The 18655-nt window shown below is 57.0% G+C and overlaps 1 protein-coding gene across 11 annotated transcripts in view; it reads left to right on the forward strand.

Moving 5' to 3' along the window:
• The window catches only part of UBAP2L (ubiquitin associated protein 2 like), a 45203-nt gene that overhangs the window by 4695 nt on the left and 21853 nt on the right, over positions 1–18655 (forward strand). For 3 of the 11 annotated variants that reach the window (XM_089772624.1, XM_089772626.1, XM_089772629.1), the window contains exons 2-13: positions 1352–1481; positions 2501–2578; positions 3247–3357; positions 6129–6336; positions 6658–6753; positions 7436–7481; positions 8601–8710; positions 10579–10638; positions 13898–13950; positions 15427–15512; positions 16458–16629; positions 17888–18089. In XM_089772624.1, the coding sequence (XP_089628750.1) occupies positions 1392–1481; positions 2501–2578; positions 3247–3357; positions 6129–6336; positions 6658–6753; positions 7436–7481; positions 8601–8710; positions 10579–10638; positions 13898–13950; positions 15427–15512; positions 16458–16629; positions 17888–18089 (1312 nt within the window). In that variant the 5' untranslated portion in view covers positions 1352–1391. The remainder of the gene's footprint in view (positions 1–1351; positions 1482–2500; positions 2579–3246; positions 3358–6128; positions 6337–6657; positions 6754–7435; positions 7482–8600; positions 8711–10578; positions 10639–13897; positions 13951–15426; positions 15513–16457; positions 16630–17887; positions 18090–18655) is intronic. The other 8 variants (XM_089772627.1, XM_089772631.1, XM_089772630.1 and 5 more) reach the window with 5 other exon arrangements.

An 18655-nucleotide genomic window follows, 5' to 3' on the forward strand; every position in this document is an offset into this window, starting at 1 on the left:
GGGCCAAAAACCAAAATGCCCTTTTAAGAGCAGAACAGGCATTGCTCTTTTAAGGTGGCCATTTTGAAGTCTGCCCTAGCCAGCCTGAGCTGCAGGTGCCCAAGCGGGCGCACCTGGCTCTTTCTTGGGGGGCATTGAAGGGGGGTCTGGGTTGCCTCATGGCCCCCGTGGAATTTCTTCACACACCCCAGTTTGGAACCTATGGTCTAGACGGTGCTTGGTTCTGCCATGAGGGCAGGGGACTGGACTTGACGTCTCGAGGTCCCTTCTAGTTCTGTGAACAGCAACTCTCCCGTTAACCAGGATTGTCTCTCTGTTTCCTAGTGTTCCCCCTCTGTGTGTTCATCTCTTGTCTTGTACTTGGATTTTAAGATGCTTGGAGCAGAGATTGTCTGCTTCTGTACAGCATGCAGTACAGTGGGTACCCCAATTGCTGTGGTAGTGCAGAGAGTAACAAAAGCCGGTGATTGTTACCCCCATATTAGAGACTGGAAAAGGAAGACAGAGGCTGTGATTGGTCAGCGGGCATCACAGGTTGCTGTGCCCTAGCCTGTGTCAGTAATGGGGTGAAGTGATTGACTCCTACGTAGCATTTTGGAAGGGATTTGGAATCCCTCAGTCTTTCTAGAACCTTTCTTTTGAGAGTGTTGGATTATAGGTGAAAAATTAACAACCCTAGACCAGGGGCACAGCCCAAATAAGACGGGTTTGTGTGTGAAGATGCAAGTTCTGTCTGTTTCAAACAGACAAACCCTCTAGGCCCGCAAACCAAGCACCTTGGCTTGGAGAGTAACTTCCATACCTTTCTCTGAGGTGAGCGCTGAACTGGGAGGAGCAGAGGCTGAAAGCAACGAGAACAGAAATTCATTTGATGGACTTGAGGGGCTTTAGGCATTTAGAAAGCATCTATGAGGGTAGCATTGAGGTGCCCCTGAGCCTTATAGCTGGAGTGATCCATGTTGGTGAACGTTCATTTCTGTTCCGCAGACTCTTGCATTTCAGCAGTGGAATGTTAAAGGCTGCCTCCGCCCAGGGAGAAAAGTGGTTCTGCACTTAAGACTTAGTCACTTGGATTTGGGGGAGGCAGGAGGGGCTTTGCTGGAACAGCCCGGGGTATCTCAGTGCGGGTACTGTGGGGTGTCAGATATTGCTGGTGCTTCGCTCATTTGGAAAGGGCTGGGGGGCTTTTTGCTGTAAATCCCTGGCAGTGGAGTTTGGTCCAGTGGTTTTGCAAGGTCTAACCTTTTCTTTGGTGTCCCGCCCACTCACTGCTCAGAATCTTGGTGCTGCCTTTTGTTTTCAGTTTCTAACGTCTGTTCTCTCGTCTCCTCCACCCACCCTGCCCTTGCAGAGTTCTACCTTGTAAATACTGTTATTTGTATATACTGTAAATGATGACATCGGTGGGCACTAGCCGAGCCCGGGGGAACTGGGAGCAGACACAGACACAGAGCCAGACACAGCACAAGCAGCGGCCACAGGTAAGCGGGTGTCCATGGAGACGCACTGGCTTGGGGGTGGAGACTTGGCACCTTCAGCTGCTCCAAGCAGTTGACTGATAACTGAGCTTGGCCTAACACAGAAGTTTTCAACATTTTCTGAGCCCCACCCCAGAACCTAGCATGGATTGGGGTGTGGGGTGGGGGGGGCACAGGGCTCCTGGCTTCAGCCATTTGATATATGTGGATGGGGGGGGGTGGAGACTAGCTCTGTGGGACTCTGGGCTTCGGGGAGTGGGGGGCTCTGCGAACTGGACTTCAGCCACCAGGCAGGGTTGAAGGTTTAGCCACAGGGTGGGTGGTGGTGGTGGGGGGGCTCAGGGCTCCCCGGTTGGGGAGGTGGGCGGTTCAGGGGAGTGCCTCTAGGCGTAGGGCTTTGGAACTGGTGGGAGTGCCAGTGATTGGGGCTTCAGTCCTTGAGTCTCCTCCATTCCTGGTTTCAGCCCCCCTGGGGTGCCGGGGCTCAGGGCTTCCTGCGACTCTTCTCCCAGTTTCAGCCCCATGCTTCAGCCGTGGGGCCCTCTGACCACCTGAAACCAGCTTGCAGAACCCCCGTGCAGCACGGATCCCTGGCTGAGAACCACTGGCCTGACGTACCTCCCAGAACAGCTGCCCCTCTGGGGACGGGTGCTGCTGTTCGAGGCAGGTGGATAGGCTAACAGGCGCTCTGGCAGTGTGGTCACTGCTTCAGTGTCTCCAGGTGGGAGCCTGAGCTGAAACCCCTGCTTTGAGGTTCTAGTTCCTGCCTGTGCTGAGGGAGCTGTCCTGGGAAGTTAGTTTATTGCGTGACTGTTGGCTCCCAGGGGCACAGAGAAGTTACTCAGTGGCATGGCATTCTTCAGACCTCGCCACCTGCCTCTTTCATCTAGCTCCACTTTGTGACCACCCCCGTGTGCCCCTCTTCTCCACTCTCCTCACTGGGGTTCTCCCGGAAGTGCTTAGAAGGGCGTTTGAAATGCACGGCACTAACCCTTCTCCGCTGTCGTCTGCAATCTCTCTAGGCCACTGCAGAACAGATTCGACTTGCACAGATGATCTCGGACCACAACGACGCTGACTTTGAGGAGAAGGTGAAACAAGTGAGTGCGGGGCAAACACGGGCTGGAGCGGTCTCTCTAGCTAGCCTGGGAGCTGCAAGCTCCGTCTCAAGGAGCCGAAGCGTCAGCTGGGTTGAACTTGGGCTCAGGGCTGGCTGAGGACAGTGGCAGCGCTGAAATAAGCCCTGATGGGCACGGGTTGTCATGCTGGAGCTGGAGGGCTGAGGGAGAGCAGGTCCAGGGGGCAGCTAACTCGGTACATTGCTGGGCCAGGTGGAGGCCTGCCCTCAGGGTCGTCTTGTTCCCACTCAGAGATCTCTGCAGGGGGGCAGACCCCGGGAGAGCTACCCTGGTGACGATAAGCTGCGTCTGTCAGAGCTTGTGGTTGTGCCGTCAGCCTGTCAGTCCTCTCTGCAGCACTCACCCCTTTGTTGTCGGCTCTGCCTCCGTGCTGACAGATAAGAGGGCACGTTAGGACTTGAGACGTGGGGCACTCTGGGGTCTCTGGCTGCCCACTGTGCCTTTGGGACACAGGGTTAAACTAAGGGGCAGCGAGGAGACGTCCGCACCTGAACACTTCTTGGTAGCTCTTCTCTTGTGCAATTGCGGAAGAGTTCTCTCCCCTCGACCCCCAGGCATTTCTTAGCTCTAAGGAGGTGTCAGTCCTCTCTGGGCTTGGAATGAGCTGACTATGGTCTTCCTCCCCACAGCTGATTGATATTACGGGCAAGAACCAAGACGAGTGTGTCATTGCGCTGCACGACTGCAACGGGGATGTCAACAGAGCCATCAACGTGCTGCTGGAGGGGAATCCGGACACGGTAGGACTGGACTCCTTCCGCTTTGCTTGGTGTTGTGCAGCCCGGGAGGTGCTGGCGAGCTCCGGGTAACGCAGCTGAGTGCGTCTGAAGAGCACGCGGGGTAGGAGCGCCTGTGAAGGGCTTTCTGCACAGTGAGTCAGAAGGCCCTGACAGTTAACAGGGCAGTGTATCTGACGGGGCCATGCCCCGGCTTGTTCGACAACCTCTCCTATGTGCGCATTGGGGAGCAGGTCAGTGGTACAGTCAGCTGAACGGAGGCCAGGCAGGCACTTAGTAAACCTCTGTTCCTTTCTGCATCTCCTGACCTTTAACAGCTTTGGCCCTAGCTTTGTACCCTGCTCTCGGTGCAACCCTGTCTCCCAGCTGACACGTTTGCCATGGCATGGCCTGCCCCTGCTGCGTGGCATGGTGGGCCCAGCGCTGCTAGGTGCACTGTGTCCTGCTAGTTAGACCTGAGCTGCGGGGTTCATTTGCTCATTCTTAGCGTGGGCCTCTGCCCGAAGGAAGCTCTCCAGCGTGTGCCTGGGGGCGTCCACCGCCTTCAGGGTAAAGCAGCCAAAAGGCCAATTCTGTTCCAACCCATGGAACTCGCTGAACCATGGCAAAGCTGTCAGGCCCTTCCACACCGCCGCGGAAGGTCAGAGCTTGCCTGTCTGGCCACAGGGGGGTACTGCTGGCGCGGGAAGGTTGATCTTAACCAAATTGTCTGGCTCCGAGTTTGAGACTGTCATTTAGTGGGTGGTGCATTAGCTGGGCTCCTTTCCGTTAAAAGTAAATAGGAAGACATTCCAATAACAGAACTCGGTGCCCCCTGCTCCCCATATTCTGCATGACGTCTCCTTCCGATCCGGGGACCCCCACGTGCCCTGTTGCCCACCGAGCTCTGTACTGTCTGCATGGTGGCTGCTTCCATGCCATCACTGAGGCACGTGGGTTTGAGGCCAGTCCTTTCTGCCCAGCAGCATGCAGAAACGGGCTGTTGCTTCGCTGTGTGTTCCCTTGAAAAAGGGAGTAAAGAACGGGTGCATCTAATCTAGGCCAGTCTTAGTTGTGAGTCTTTGCTTCACTCAGAATCCCTGCCGGAGTTTTTTCCAGTAAAACTGATGTGCCGTTAAAACCCCACAAGCTTAAATGAACAAGCTGCTCGTGAAGCTAATTGTGTGGGTTCTGTAAAGCGTGAAGGTGTGCCCTGTTTCCTATCATGGGCAGCTCGGGCACTGGGAACGTGCAGTGCCAGACACCGGCATCAGCAGGGTAAAACCCACCCAGCGCCAGCTGCTACTTCAGTGTGTGGTGCCACAGGTAGGCTTGCAGGTTGCCACCTGCGGCAATCGGATCAGTCTGCATCTCCGCTGTCATGGGTGAGAGCGCTCGGAGCTGCGCCAGGCCTGTGTTCTGCTGAACAAATGGGTGAAAAGTCGCTTGACGAGATGACGCGCCTTTTGATCACACGTCTCAAAGGTGCAGTAAGCTAGCGAGTGCTGGCTGGCCTGCTTACTGTGTCCCTTCCAAGAGTTGGAAAGCAGGCAGTCCTGAGTCTGGGCTTGCTCTGAGTTGGGTTTTGTTTCTGGCTGGGCTGTCCCAGGTAAATATTATCCTGACTTCCTTCTGAGTCCGCTGCTTGTGAAGAGAAACGCCTCTGGCTTGAGGACAGCTTGTGCCTAAAAGCTTTTTTGCCACTTTCTGATGTGGTGTCCACTAGTCAGCGAGTCAGGTTTTCAGGTTTGTCAGTGGCAGGCGACTCCACGGGAACTGTGCTAACAGTGTACAGCGTCGGTTCGCTATGAATGTGAAACCAGTTCATACTGGCATGCAGTCAGTCTGCCATGGGTGCAGGGAAGGAGGTGGCAGTGTGTTGAACTAAACTCAGTATTCTGATTTGGTGCCGCTCGCAATGCGTTCCTCCCTGGAACCAGAGAGCTGTGCAGAGAAGCCAGTAGGTGCCCTGGGATGAGTTAACATGTTCTAGGGACAGATGCTGTGGCTTAAGCAAGCAACACCTTTTTGGGTGGTCTTGCCACAGCACAGGCAGGTCCTTCCCCCGCTTGCAGCCCAAAGAACTGCTGTACAAGTGATTGAGATAATAGGATGTTTTTCTAGCGATCCTTTAATTGGGCCTTCTCTGAGGTGAGTGACTTAACACAGATCTGTGCCTGAGAGCCCTAGGTAAGGAGCTGAGCCATCACTGGAACTTTGAAGTAGTTAGTGGCCATTGAGGAATCCTTTCCTTTCCCTTGGAGGACAAGTAATTACCCTGCCTGGCCGGCTTAGCCTGAGTCAAGTCAGACTGGCCCCCGTGTGGAGAGAATGGTTCGTTCTTCAGTCCCTGCAGTTCTGAGCACCAGCCCAGCTCAAGCCCTTTGAGATGGGCTGAACCAAAACACACACAGAGCGATGCCCCCCTCTGCCTGCTACAACTGCCCGCAGGTCAGCAGACGACAGTCCTGTTTTACAGTTGCCCATGCCTGCTTTGATGGCAAATCGGAGCCCTTTGGGGCTCAGACATCACGTACAGTGAAAGATTGCAAACTGAGGACCAAGCATGCCTGGTGGGGGGACTTGGAGCAAAAGCGGCCAGGCGCCTGTCGGCTCCTACAGTGGAGAGGAAGTGGCTAGCGGCTGGGCTGTGAAGCTTTGGATGAGTGCCTATCTGGTTTTAGTGGAGCAGTTGTCTTCCCACGCTCTGTTCTCCCCAGGATGTTAAATGATGCATGTAGCCCGCACCCAGCACTGATCAAATGTTGAACTTTTCCCCCTCTGCTAAACTTCAGCATTCCTGGGAAATGGTTGGGAAGAAAAAAGGCGTCTCGGGGCAGAAGGACAGCGGGCAGCCAGAACCCAGTGAGGAAGGCAAAGAGAACCGGGACAGAGATCGGGATTACAGCCGGCGACGCGGCGGGCCGCCGAGACGAGGCCGAGGCAGTAGCCGTGGAAGAGAGTGTATGAGCCTGCCCTTTAATAGCAACTGTAACTATCACGGTACATGGCAGGCACTTAAAGCACTGTGCTGACGTTAGTGTGAAAGTTCGTATGTCTAGAAATGTCACCAAACCCATCCTCTTGGGCAAGTGCGGAGTCCCAGCTGGTGCCTGGCGGCCAGGAGTAGATCCCCTGACCTTCTGGCATCTGAGTCTGGGGGGGTGGATTCACCCCATAGCTGCCAAATGGCACGAACGGGAGCATAACATGGTGCCCTGGCATCACGAGCTCTGTGCCAGTGTCCCATGTGCCCCCCCGTGCTGTCAGGTCTCCTTCCCGGAGCTCAGAAGGAGGTTGGACGTTGTCTTCTGTGTCTTTCAGTTCGGGGCCAGGAGAACGGACTGGACGGTGGCAAGACTGGAGGGTCCTCTGGCCGAGGCACGGAGCGAGGGAGACGGGGGCGCGGACGAGGCAGAGGTACATAAAGGCAGGGGTGTGTGGGGGGAGGCAGTGTCTGTTTCCCCTTGACTAAGAGCTTTTAGTGGGAGGACTCGAGGTGCTGAATAGAAGTCACAGCAGTAAATATTTTTCATCTCTTCTTGTGTTAGTGCTTAGCCCCTCCATGATGCTTTGCACCTGGCAAGCACGTTGGAGCCATTAACTAGCTCTCATGCCTCCCCCCCAGGCTTAGTTAAACATTACCCCACTTGCTAGGTGCCTGTTGGGTGAGTTCAGGCACAGCCTTGGTTAGCAGCCTTTCCTGTTCTTGTGCCGCTGGGCAGCTCCTGCCTCTTCGGGAGCAGCTTCCTTGGCCTTGCTGAGAGTCCTGAGAATAGATCTGGCCATGAAACAACTTGAGCGGCGCGGTAATCGCTGACAAGGCCGTGCCCTAGACATGGGGAGAGTCTGGCTGCTCATGCTTATGAGCAGTGGGGAGCTTACCCATGGCTGGAGTAATGTAGCACTAATTACACCGCTGACGTGCGGTTCGCATGCGTGCGAAGGAGAAAGGTGAAATCCTACCAATGCCGGAAACTGCTGGGTGTCCGAAATGCCGCGCAGTGTTAAACGCTCACTTTCCAGCGCCACGCAGCGAAGCTGAGAGACGCGCTGTTCGACTGCAGGACTGTCTTGGTGTGTGTGTGTGTGTGTCTTGCAGGTGGCTCTGGAAGGCGGGGGGGAAGATTTTCTGCCCAGGGCATGGGGTAAGTTTTATTGGATACAAAACAAGAAACGCAAGATGGCTCCTGAGTTCTCTGCAGGGTGGGCACGCCCACAAGCACTTAAGTCTTGGTCGAGTCACTGGTGGGTTCTGTTGTTCCTTGTTGGCTTATGTATCTTGGGGTGGGCAAAACATGGCACGTGGGCCAGATCCGGCCAGCCAGTTATTTGGATCTGGTCTTCGACAGCCCAGCAGGACCCCTGGGGAGGCTGCCTGTCTGCCCTGGCCCCCCACGTCTTTCAAAGCGGCCAGCTGCTGGGGCCGGTGTGTGTCTCTGCACGGCGTGTCCCTTGAGGGAAGGGGGCGGGTCTCTGCGCTGCCCCCGCCCCTGCATAGTCTTTGCACCTCCCATTGGCTGGAAACTGGCCAATTGGATCTGTAGGGGCAGTGCTTGTGGGCGTGTGCAGGCTGCACGCGGAGACCCGCTGTCCCCCTCTCCCCAAAGGGCGCGCTGTGCAGAGAAACACGCTGGCCTCAGCAGCTGACTGCTTTGAGAGACGTGTGGGGCGCAGCAGCCAGAGCGCCTGTCTGAGGGTCCTGCTGGGCGACTGGCCAGGAGCCACCTATGGTAAGAGTTTCCCAGCCAGAGCCTGTCCCCTCCCATGCCCCAGATCTCAACCCCCTCCTGCTGCCAAACTCCCTTCCGGGCCCTGCACCCCTTCTTACTCTTTTCCCCCAGATCAAAATCCTCTCGACCCCAGTCTCCTGCCCCAGGTCCCAGCCTCCTCCTTCACTCAAACTCCACCCCAGATCCACGCCCTCTCCTGCGCACCAGTCCCCTGCTTTGAGCTCTCGTTGGCGCCCAACTTCCAGCCCAAACCCCCCCATCCATTCCATTAACGTCGTCGAAAGTGCAGCCTGGGACCGCTCGCCAGCCCCTTGTAGTGCCCCTCCGCCAAACCCGATTGCCCGCCCCGGTGTGTCCCCTTGCAGCAGCCGCTATGCTGAGTTGCATTTGAAGTGGCTAAGACAGCAGTAGGTCCATCTCGGAGTGGATGGAGCCTGCTAAAATCGTTTTGCTGTGCCCTGGTCTCGATGGGACGGAGCTTCAGTCTCGGTAGTTACGAGGAAATCTAAATGTGTTCCCCCATCTGTGTTCCAGAACTTTCAACCCAGCTGATTATGCGGAGCCAGCCGGGACAGAGCAGAACTACGGGAATAGCAACAACACGTGGAACAGCACTGGCAGCTTTGAGCCAGACGATGGGACAAGTGAGTGACTCCATGCTTCTGTCCTGTTACCCTGCTGCTTAGATCTAACCTGGATTTCCCACCAGTCCCCTTCAGCCTCCCGGATAAAACAGTGAGGGGATGTTGTGGATTTGGGGCAGGACTTCAGTGACCTGCCGCTCTTGTTGCGAGTGTCCATTTTGTGTGTTGGGTTTCCTGGTAAGTTTCGCTGCTCTCCACTTGGAGGTTCACACTGGAAGTGTGACAGCTGCACAGTCAGACCTGGCGCGCTCGCAGTGCCCTGCTCTGAGCTGGGGAAGGTGCTCCCTGAAGGCACTGGCCGCTCGACTCTGAGGACGGCTTTCTGGCGCAGGGGCTGTCTCGGCTCAGAGGACGTTGTGTAAACGCGGTTGTGGAGCAGCCTCCTGCGCCAGCCTTGGAGTTCACGTGCCGGCTTTCTCTGTGGAGAGCGCTCTGCGTTCTGCCCCAGATTGTTTGCCACGTGAGATCTTGGGACAGAAAGGAGTGTGTACCCATGGCCTCCTTTTCTGCCAGGAGTTCCTCTTCTCTCGCTCTGTGGAGATGGGGTGCTGGCTGTTTCGTTACACTCGGGGGGTGGCTTGTGAGATTCCAGTAGATGCAAGTTCTGCGCTGATATACCTGGACAGTGTCTCACGGGACACCTCTAATTAAAGCTGTCCTGGAGATCTCTGTTGAGAGGGGAGGTTTTCTTGGGGAGCAGTATCTGTACCACAGAGGGCTCAGAGCTTCTGTGCTGCTCACTTCTCTCCCCGGAGAGCTCAGCGCTTCGGTTAGAAGAAGCTGCTGCCACCAGAATTTTAAAACAGACGAATCTGACACTGTCCCTTTTGTCTGCCTGCCTCAGCCGTGACGGTTCAGTTTGTCTCCTTCCAAAGTGCCAGCTGAAGGCCCTTGTTAGTCTCCGCTGAGTCTGCGTAAGGAGGAGGTTAAGATAGCAATAATACTGCATTTAGCCATCTAGCCGATGCATATTTCTGTCTCCCTCTCCAAGCCATTGCCCACTAAAATGGATTATTGCCCCTTCCAAGTGCAGCTCTAATTGTGTTCCTCTCCAGAAGACCGGACTAGCCTTGTTCAAAATCACTTCTTTGGTCACCGCTTTTCAGCAGATTGCACCTTGTAGCGGTGGGTCTGAGCCCGGGTAGCTGTTCAGTCTGGACTGTCGGGCTGGATGAGGACCCATGCTTTTGGGGTGCAGGGCTGTCTTTGTTTACAAGGGTAAAAGAAGTGGCTAGAAATGTACCATTTCATATTAAGGATGTGCATGGTTAGTCAGTAAGCGTCACCCTAGCTGGGCGAGGCTTACTGGTTCCAGTTAACTAGTAAAGGCTGGAGAAGCTTGCCACCACTGCAGGCAGGGACCTGCTCCAGCCCCTGTCCGATCCGAGGCGGGCCCAGCCCGAATGGCACGCTGCAGGCAGGGGCTGTTCCAGCTGGCTGGAGCTGCCCCTCTCCGTGGCGGGGGGAGGAGGGGGAGCCGCTCCTTCCCAGCAGCCTCCCCCTGTAATCGGTTAGCTGGAAAGGTTCATACCTTCTTTTCCAAGTAGATTCTCGTGTGCGTGTGGACTCCAGCCAGTGTGCTTGGGTCTATAATAACGGGGTGGGGAAGCAGCGGTGCCTTACTCCCCGTGGAAGACTCCGGGTTTGCGTCTGTGCTGTAACGCGTCCATAGTGTAGCTTCATGCCGAACCCGGTACAGACACGTTCATGCATGATCATTTTATGTTTCCATTTTAGCAGCCTTGAGCATCTCTTCAGTTGTAACAATATCCACAGGTACCATGTGGCTGGCGGACGTGGGGGCAATGAAACTTGTGCTCAAGCCCCAATTTCACTGGTTGTTTTTCTTTTTTTCTTTTTTGTTTCAGGACTTGATTTCATTGGGGGTGAGGGCTCAAATTATCCCCGAAAATTTGACACTGCTCCTGGTATGATACATCCAGGCGCATTGACTGCCCCGGATACCTTTACTTTCTAGCTTACTTTAAACACTGAACTATCTGTGGATATGTCATTCTTCTCGCGCTTACTTTGTTCATTGTGATGAATAGTTGATGTTCGTTCTGCCTGTGCTGTTACTAATGCTGATGCCTTAGAAGGAAATCGGGGAGGGCTGTGTCTAAAAGCACATGGATTGTGTACATTTCAGGTTCATCCACTGCTTGTCTGCACCCACAGCACCACCACCTGGATGGCCCTGACAACACCCCATCCTACCCACCTGGAGGAGGTGCAAGGCAGCTCCTGTCTCTCTCTCATGCAGACAGTTGTGCGTTGGCTTGCTCCTGGTTCCGCATGGATCCCCGAGTCCTCAGCTCAGGGATTGCTCCTGGCCTCCAGGATAGCCCTGCTAGGGGTTCTGAATGCTGCCTGCTAATTGTCGCTCCCACGTACGACCGCTTCTTGCGAAGCATCAAATGGCCGTTCTTTGGCCTGCCTCCAGTGTGCAGTTTCTCTGTTTCCTGGGTGCAGATCTGAGATTCCCTGCATGCTCGGCACCACCGAGATGTAGGGCCGTGTCCCTCGGCTTTTTGCCTTGGGGACCTTTTCCCATTCTGCACTTTAAGACCTGGAGGGGCCATTAGATCTAGTCTGAGCTCAAGGATTTCCCGCCCCATGGCTTGCTGGGCTAAAGCCTGTCGTCCCCTCACACTCCGAGACCCCCAAGAGACAGACCCCCGTGCTGTCCCGTGGTCAGTAAGTCCCTGGGGAAAGCTGGGCCTTTGAAGTCACAGCCTGTGTTTTCTGGCTAAGGCTCCTTTGTGAGTTAGGACGCTGGATTTCCACTGCCTGCTTCTGCTGGCCTTCAAGATCTCCCTGTTCTAGCCCGAGATGAAGCCTGCATGCCCCTTTTGTCTTCAGTTTCCTGTTCCTTTATGGCTAGCGTACAGTTCTGAGCGGAGATCGCCCACAGGCCTTGGAAGCAGTGGGAGCCCAAGCTGCTAGCTGCCGGAGTTGTGCCGTCCAGCGTTGCACCCGGATGTATGTCCAGGACCTGGAGCTGCTCGAGCCCGGTCGCTCCTCTCTGAACTAGGCCAGTTATGGGATCAGCAGACTCGGGGATCCCTGTCCTCAGATGTAGGGCAGATACATCAGGGCCCCAGGCTGTGTGGAGAAGGTGCCAGCTGCCGTTCCAGGGCAGGCTCTGGGCCTGGGTCATCCGGCCATTGCATCTGGCATCTCTGCTGCCTTGGGAATGGGCAGTACCGTTCCTCTGGGGGAGAGGAGTAGCTTCCTGGGCAGAGGGAGGGCGGGCAGTCTCCTGCCTTTTGAATAGGGTAGTGGGCACAGTCTCAGTGCTGGAGATGGCCTCGCTCTGCCAGGCCTCCACGGGCTGTTTGATTCCCCTTCAGCAAGGTAGCTGTACAGTCTGCTGGTTAAGAAGCCATCGCTTTGCAATGAGCTAGAAAGCCGCTCTCTGCATCCCCTTCTCCTTCCCTCTCCAGGCACGAGAGGGCTGCGCTGGGCGTCTGCCTCCTGCAGCCTGCTAGAGGAGCTCTGTAAACTGGAGAGTGTAGCTCAACCCCCCGGCCCTTCTGCTCTCCCTCATATTCCCAAAGCTGATCGGAGCAGGGGAAATGAACAGGGGCCCCGGGCTGAGTCGCTCAGCACAGACTGTTTCCTGCTTCTGCCCATTGCAGTTGTGTCGAGATACCGAGGCCTGCCACTTCCTCTGCCTGGGTAGGAAGCTGGGCATATGAGGGGTCTCTAGTCCCTGGAGGTCTGGAACAGAGCCTTCCCGCTGCTGCTGAGGGAGGAAAAAAGCAGAGCAGTGGCAAGCGGCCGATAACCCTTCCCCACCCCCAGAAGGGTAGCCTCTGTTCTTCCCTGCCTCTGTGATGTCATCTGGGGGTTAAAGGGGCGTTCCCCACGTGCAGGCTGTCCAGAGGCTGCCAGGCTCAAGGGGTTACGCTGTAGTAATGGGTTGATCCTAAATCGAATGAAATACGTAGGGGTTTGAATAGGCTCAGCTTGCCAGAAAAGCACTAGGCTCTGCTAAGGGCTTCCTTGGTGCTCTCAGGCAGCTGCAGGTCTGGAATGGTGGGAGACTTTTCCCGTCTTGGCCTGACACCGATAGGCTGTCTGGGAATTCCCCTCTCCACGTTCCCCAAATCTGGGAAGGTTCTGACTAGCCTCTAAGAACAGGAGGCCAAAATATTCCACTTCTGCATGTTCGGGAAAGCTTGTCAGCTGACGAAGGTGGTGTTGTTATGGGCAGGACTCCTGTCCGTGTCAGTGTCTCTAGAATTAACCCTGTCGGCAGTGTGGCTTTGTTTGTTTGACTTCATCTGGTTTGTATGGGGAAAATGATCTGCTGCAAAGGGGCAGGTTGCTTTTTGGGCCCTGATTTTCTGAGGTGAAATCCCCCCCCCCCCCCCCCGTCCTCCAGGCCTACCATTGAGTTTCTAGTGCACTCGGAAGTGAGCATGCTACCCCAAAGTGCTCAGTTCCAACTGAGAGGAAGGGGAGACAAGGGACTCCGAACTGGCAGTCAAGTTAAACGCATTTCGGAACCTGTAAATTTCCACAAATCAAACCTCAGCCCGTTGAAACCCACATGACGGTCTTTTCACTGCAGCGTTTTATCTGTTCGCCTTTTGCCTTGCTCTGAAATTGGACAAGGAAAATTCAGGAATTGCTTGCCGGTTCCTCGGAGATCTCGCTTTCGGGGTGTCCTGCACTAGGGCAACGTGCCCTGTGCTGGATTTCAAACACTGCAGGGAAACATTCTCACTGAGACAAACCCAGGCAAACGTTTCAGTCCTGAGACTTGGGCATGAACTTGCTCTGACAGTGTCCCTTTAAGAAAACCCATCCAATTGATAGGGGTGTGGGGAGGCCCCCAAGAGAGCTGGACTGGCATTGCCTCCATCTGGAGGTGGGGCTTCGGTCTCTGCTGGTTGCGGGTGCAGCTACTGCAAGGAGAGGGGAAAGCAGGAAAACTGATGGCTCTGAACCAAGGGGCTGGGGAGAACCCAGGGAGCCCCCCGCTAAGCCCTGCCTCCTGAGTTTCTGCTTCGGTGTTGGGTGTGCTGTGCACAGCCGTTCTTAGCCTCTCGCCTGTGCCGGGTTGGTGGGTAAGAACTCGCCCAGCTGCCTGCTATGCCTCCAACCACTATCCTGGCTTTGGTAAGAAACAGGGCTCCGACATCCAGGCAACGTCCCAAACTCTTGCTTTCCTTGTAGGTGCGTGGCGGACAGCGACGGAGGAGTGGGGCACAGAGGACTGGAATGAAGATGTAGGTACTCTCAATCCCCTCCCTATGCTAGAAGGGACCCAAAACCTGCTAGCTGAGGCCTGTAGGAATAGCCCCAAGCAGGCGCCTTGTTCCAGGAACTGCACTGCATGACTCAGGTGGATTGTCGTGACCCAGCTCGGGGGCAAGTCAACCCTGCGAGTTTGCAGCTTGGAAAGCTGGGGCCCTGTGACTCCGTACTAGCTGGGCTGGGGAGGGAGTCGGCACAGGACGGGAAACGCCTTCCCCTGTCTTCTCTGCCACGGTTGTACTTTTCAGTGCCTGTTTCCAGGAGCTCTGAGCGCGTTATTCGTGTTCTTGTGGCTTGTTTCATTTTCATCTCGCTGCTTTCTCCGTGTTCCCGCATCCAATTCCGCTGCTTTGGAAAAAAGCCTGGCCTTCACTTCTGAAGTGCTCCAGCGCGGGCCCTGATCCAGCTGCCATTTGAATCAAGGGAGTTTGGCTGTCCCCTTACATGGCTGCAGGGCCGAGTGCTGCTTGGTCCGCCTTTTCACTTCTCTCAGCCGGCGTTGGCAGCAGAGGAAAAGGCATTCCTCCTCCAAGCACTGTGCCAAGGAGGCGGTGGCGCTGGGTGTCGGAGCTGCGCCGTGTCTGGGCCCTGGGGCGCTCTGCTCGAAGGCAGGGCAGACACCCTTCCGTGTGTCGCAGGGAGGCCCTTGGCGCCCAGAGCAAGCATGCTGGCTTGGGATGATTTTCCGTCACTCTTGCCGTTACTCACCCCGTGCGTGTCTCTGGGATAGAGGCTGTTTGTATACACTGTGGCCCGCTGTGAACGGGGGGGGGCTCTAAAACATCCTATTCATCCCTGCATCCTGGGCAGAGACGCTCCCGGGCCCGTGGAGAGCCGAGTGCCCCTTGGGTGGCAGCCCCGCTCAACAGAGCGCTTCAGGGTCTCTGACCTGAGCGACAGGCAAGCCCGTGTTAGGTGTTTGGCTGACTGCCTCCCTTAGCGGGTCTCATGGCAGAGCCCTAGCTGCGCCGTGGCTCCTTGGCCCAGGAGCCAGAGGTGCCCTCCGCTGTGGGATCCGAGGCTCACCTGTCAAGCGAGGGCTGAAGTTTCTGCTCAGTTGACTCCCCTCTCTGACCTTGCTCCTCCTTGTCGGCATGGATTTCAGGGGAGCGCTGCGGTTCATGCGTGTCCCTTGCCCGTTTCCCGGTGGATTTTCACTCCGTAGCTCCCGGCCGCTCATCTGGGTTGAGGGGCTGGCAGGACTGTGTGGAAATGCTTTCTAGGCATGGCAGAAGGCTGGCGAGTCGCTGAGGGTGGCAAACCCAAGGGCTGGCCCTTTCTGATCATGTTTGCAGCACTAATGCCACTCGCTGATTCTCGCAGGGCGCCACCAGCTCATTGTCCTGCAGATCCCTTCTGCCCAGCCTCAGTTGCTTTGGAAATACCTGTGTTCAGAGCCCTAACGCCTGGTTCTAATACGCGGGTTGTCTCCCTCTTCTGTCTTGCAGCTTTCGGAGACCAAGATCTTCACTGCCTCCAATGTGTCTTCAGTGCCTCTGCCGGCAGAGACTGTGACAATCACAGCTGGACAGAGGTGACAACTTAGTAGCAGTGCTCTGGCAGGAGGGTAGCGTGGGGGCAGGGCGTAGAACCGCAGGGGTCACCTGGTCTGCCTCCCTGCCAGGCTGCAGGATTGCTTGGGTCTAAACCACCCAAGGCAGCTGGCGAGCCACTTGGACAAAATTCTGCCCTTCTGCATAAGTTCCCATGGGGCTGAGCGGTCGGAGCTCAGGTTTGGAGCCCAGGAATTCTTCCCAAGTTCTGTGACGGTCTCTGTCACAGGCTTGTTGTCGTTGCCCTTTGTAGACCAGCTCTGGGGGTTTCAGAGCAGACTAAGGGATTTAGGCGCATCTCTTGATTTAGTGAAATGACCCTGGACTGACTCGAAAGTCTCAGCCAAGCTGCTTAACTACTTCACCGGAGGGTGGGAGGGCTAGGTACGTCTGAGAGCAGCCTGGGCTCCAAAGGGTGCTGTACGCACTCAGATCTTTTCCCTAGAGCTTGGATTTGTTCTTGCCGCCAGGTGGTTGAGCTTGATGTGAGGTGGGAGGGGAAGCGGTTCACATGGCACTTGTTGGTCCCAGGAAAACACCCATCAATGGCCTGTCCGTTTATTAGTCAGTGTCACCCTCCTTGTGTACCGCTGTAACCCGGGGTTACCAAGCACAGCCCTTGGTCTCCACCATTACGTGGGTTGCCAGACTGAGTAGGTTGGAGGGTACGAGCCCCCTTCCTCAGCCTAGCGGGGCCGTGCGCCTCGCCCGGGCGCCCCTGCGGAAGCGTTGCTCTACGTCTGCTTTTCCTCTTCGGCTGCCTGTCGTGGGTGCAGGTGGCGGCTCCTGTCACTCGGCCCTTGGAGGTGGCTAGAGGCAGGTGCTGCCGGGAGTGTGGTGTGGATCCCCCTAGGTCACAGGGCAGGACTCCAGAGACGGCTCAGCTCCCGGTAACCCCGCTGGTTTCCTTTGTCCCCGTCTCCCAGAATTGACCTTGCGGTGCTGTTAGGAAAGACGCCCTCCTCTCTGGAGAACGAGTCGTCCACCCTGGATTCCACCCAGGCCCCTTCTCTGGCCCAGCCACTGGTGTTCAGCAATTCCAAGCAGCCAGCGCTCCCCCAGCCTGCGTCCGGTAACGCCTTCCCTCATCACAGCATGGTAAGGAGCCCAGCTGCCGTCTGTGGCCCCCCCTTTGAGCAATGTGGGAGGGACCGGCTGGGTGCCACCCTCTAGCTGAGGATCCCCAAGCTGGGTGACTTGCCGGCTTGTTCCCCGGGCACAGTGAGTTGGGGGACCACGCAGGGCAGCCTCCCTGCTGGAGCGCTGTGCTGGGCAGCTAGGCCTTGCCGGGTGGCTCTGGAAGCGTCTGAGCAGGTTTCTCCCTCTCCCAGAGGTGACTTCCCCGAGGACCGAGCCTGGTTTCAATGTGCCTGTTCCCTAGGGTAGGCGCGTGCAGCCTCTGCCCCACGTGTCCCTGCCTCTTGGGCGTCGCTGTGCCGTGTGGGCTCTTGGCTTGCCGGCTGCCCGGCCCCCTCCGCCTGGTGTGTGCTGGGGCCCGGCAAAGAGCGAAGGGAATTGTTGGAACGGTCTCGGAGGGGTGCCTGGAGCTGGGCAGCTGCTGCTTGTCACCGGGGCAGACAGTTCGGTGACACTGGGTGCCATTTCCCACGTGGCTCGGGAGCAGGAGTTCTTGCAAAGCCAGCGGTGCCCTTTATCGGAGAGCTCAGCTGTGCTGCGTCCGCTCCCTGACACCTGGCTGTCGGCATGCGAGGGGCCTGCAGTGTTCACGCCTGTGCAGGGCGAGCTGCGACCAGACAGCGCCCCAGTACCTCCTGTCACAGACTGGGGGAGCCACTGGGCCCTGACCCCGTCTGCAGCCGGCAGGTAGAACAGGAGGTTTCTTGGTTCTCAGGGACATGGTGTAGCACAGCCTTGTTGCTCCTGGTTCCTGTATAATCAGTCTTGGGGACAGTGGGGCCCAGAGCCAAGGCTCTAGCCCCCTGCCTGGCCCCCCCAAACCAGCTAGGCTCCCCTCTTCCTGGGCCAGCCGAAAAACCACTCACCCCCAGCAGTTGGTCCCAACCCTCTAGGCAGCCCACCCTTGGTGCTATCTGCCCTCCCTTGGTCCTCAGGACTTGAACGTACTTCCACGGTGAGTCCCCCTCCTCATCCAGACAGTGCTGCAGTGCCCAGGGAAACTGAGGCACACACAGAGTTACTCCAGGACAGTAGAATCACGCACAGCACAGCAAGGCAGACAGTGTGAATACAGGGACTGCAAGAGCGAGCACGTCCCCACTCCCTCTCACCTCCCCTGGAAGCCAAGCCTGGGTCTGAGGCAGGCACTCTGCTCTCTGGTGGCCTAGGGTGCCCTTGGCAGGGGGGCCGACTTTGCCTTTCCTCGTTCCGACCCCAGGTGAACATGCTGGGGAAGGGGTTTGGAGACGTGGGAGAGGCCAAAAGCAGCAGCACCACCGGCTCGCAGTTCCTGGAGCAGTTCAAGACGGCTCAGGCGCTGGCTCAGCTGGCGGCTCAGCACACCCAGCCTGGCGGGAGCAGCAGCCCCTCCTCCTGGGACATGGCCTCTCCGGCACAGTCCTCGGCTCTGGTGCAGTACGGTAAGGCACGGCCACCGAGGCGTTTGTCGGGGCTCAGGGTGCTGCAGTCGGGGCACGGAGGGTTTGCTTGGGGGGCTTTGGGGGCTTGTTGCCTTTCAGTGAAGATCTCTGGGGACGTGAGTCTAATTGTCCTCTGGTTGGCGAGTGTAAATCCAGCTGGTTAAGGCGTGGGGGGCGGGCTCCTCGTCCCTTCTCCACTCGCAGCAGCCCAGGTGAGCCCATTGCTGGGCCAGGCCCTTGCCCTCTGCAGCCCAGCATCTGACAGACGCAGCGCTTGCGGCGAGCGGGGCCGGAGTCCGGGAGCTCTGTGGCGGGATGGCTTTCGGATCCACAGCCCCGTGTCCTTGGTCGGCTGCAGGGAGCTGGGCTGTGGATCTGATGGGGAAAACAGCCTCTCCTGGTGGTGCTGGTGCCAGAGGCTCTTCCTGGGCCTGGGGAAGACCCCAAGGAGCGGCTCTGTCCTGCTCTTTGCCTGTCTGGCAGGCCCGGCGTGGCTGTGGTGGGGCTGTTCTTCCCTGCCTTCCTCTGGGGACATGGCCCTGGCTCTGTATGAGCCGGGAAACTCA

This window comes from Pelodiscus sinensis, chromosome 22 (genome assembly GCF_052426305.1).
Source record: "Pelodiscus sinensis isolate ZL-2025 chromosome 22, ASM5242630v1, whole genome shotgun sequence".
Lineage (NCBI taxonomy): Eukaryota > Metazoa > Chordata > Testudines > Trionychidae > Pelodiscus > Pelodiscus sinensis.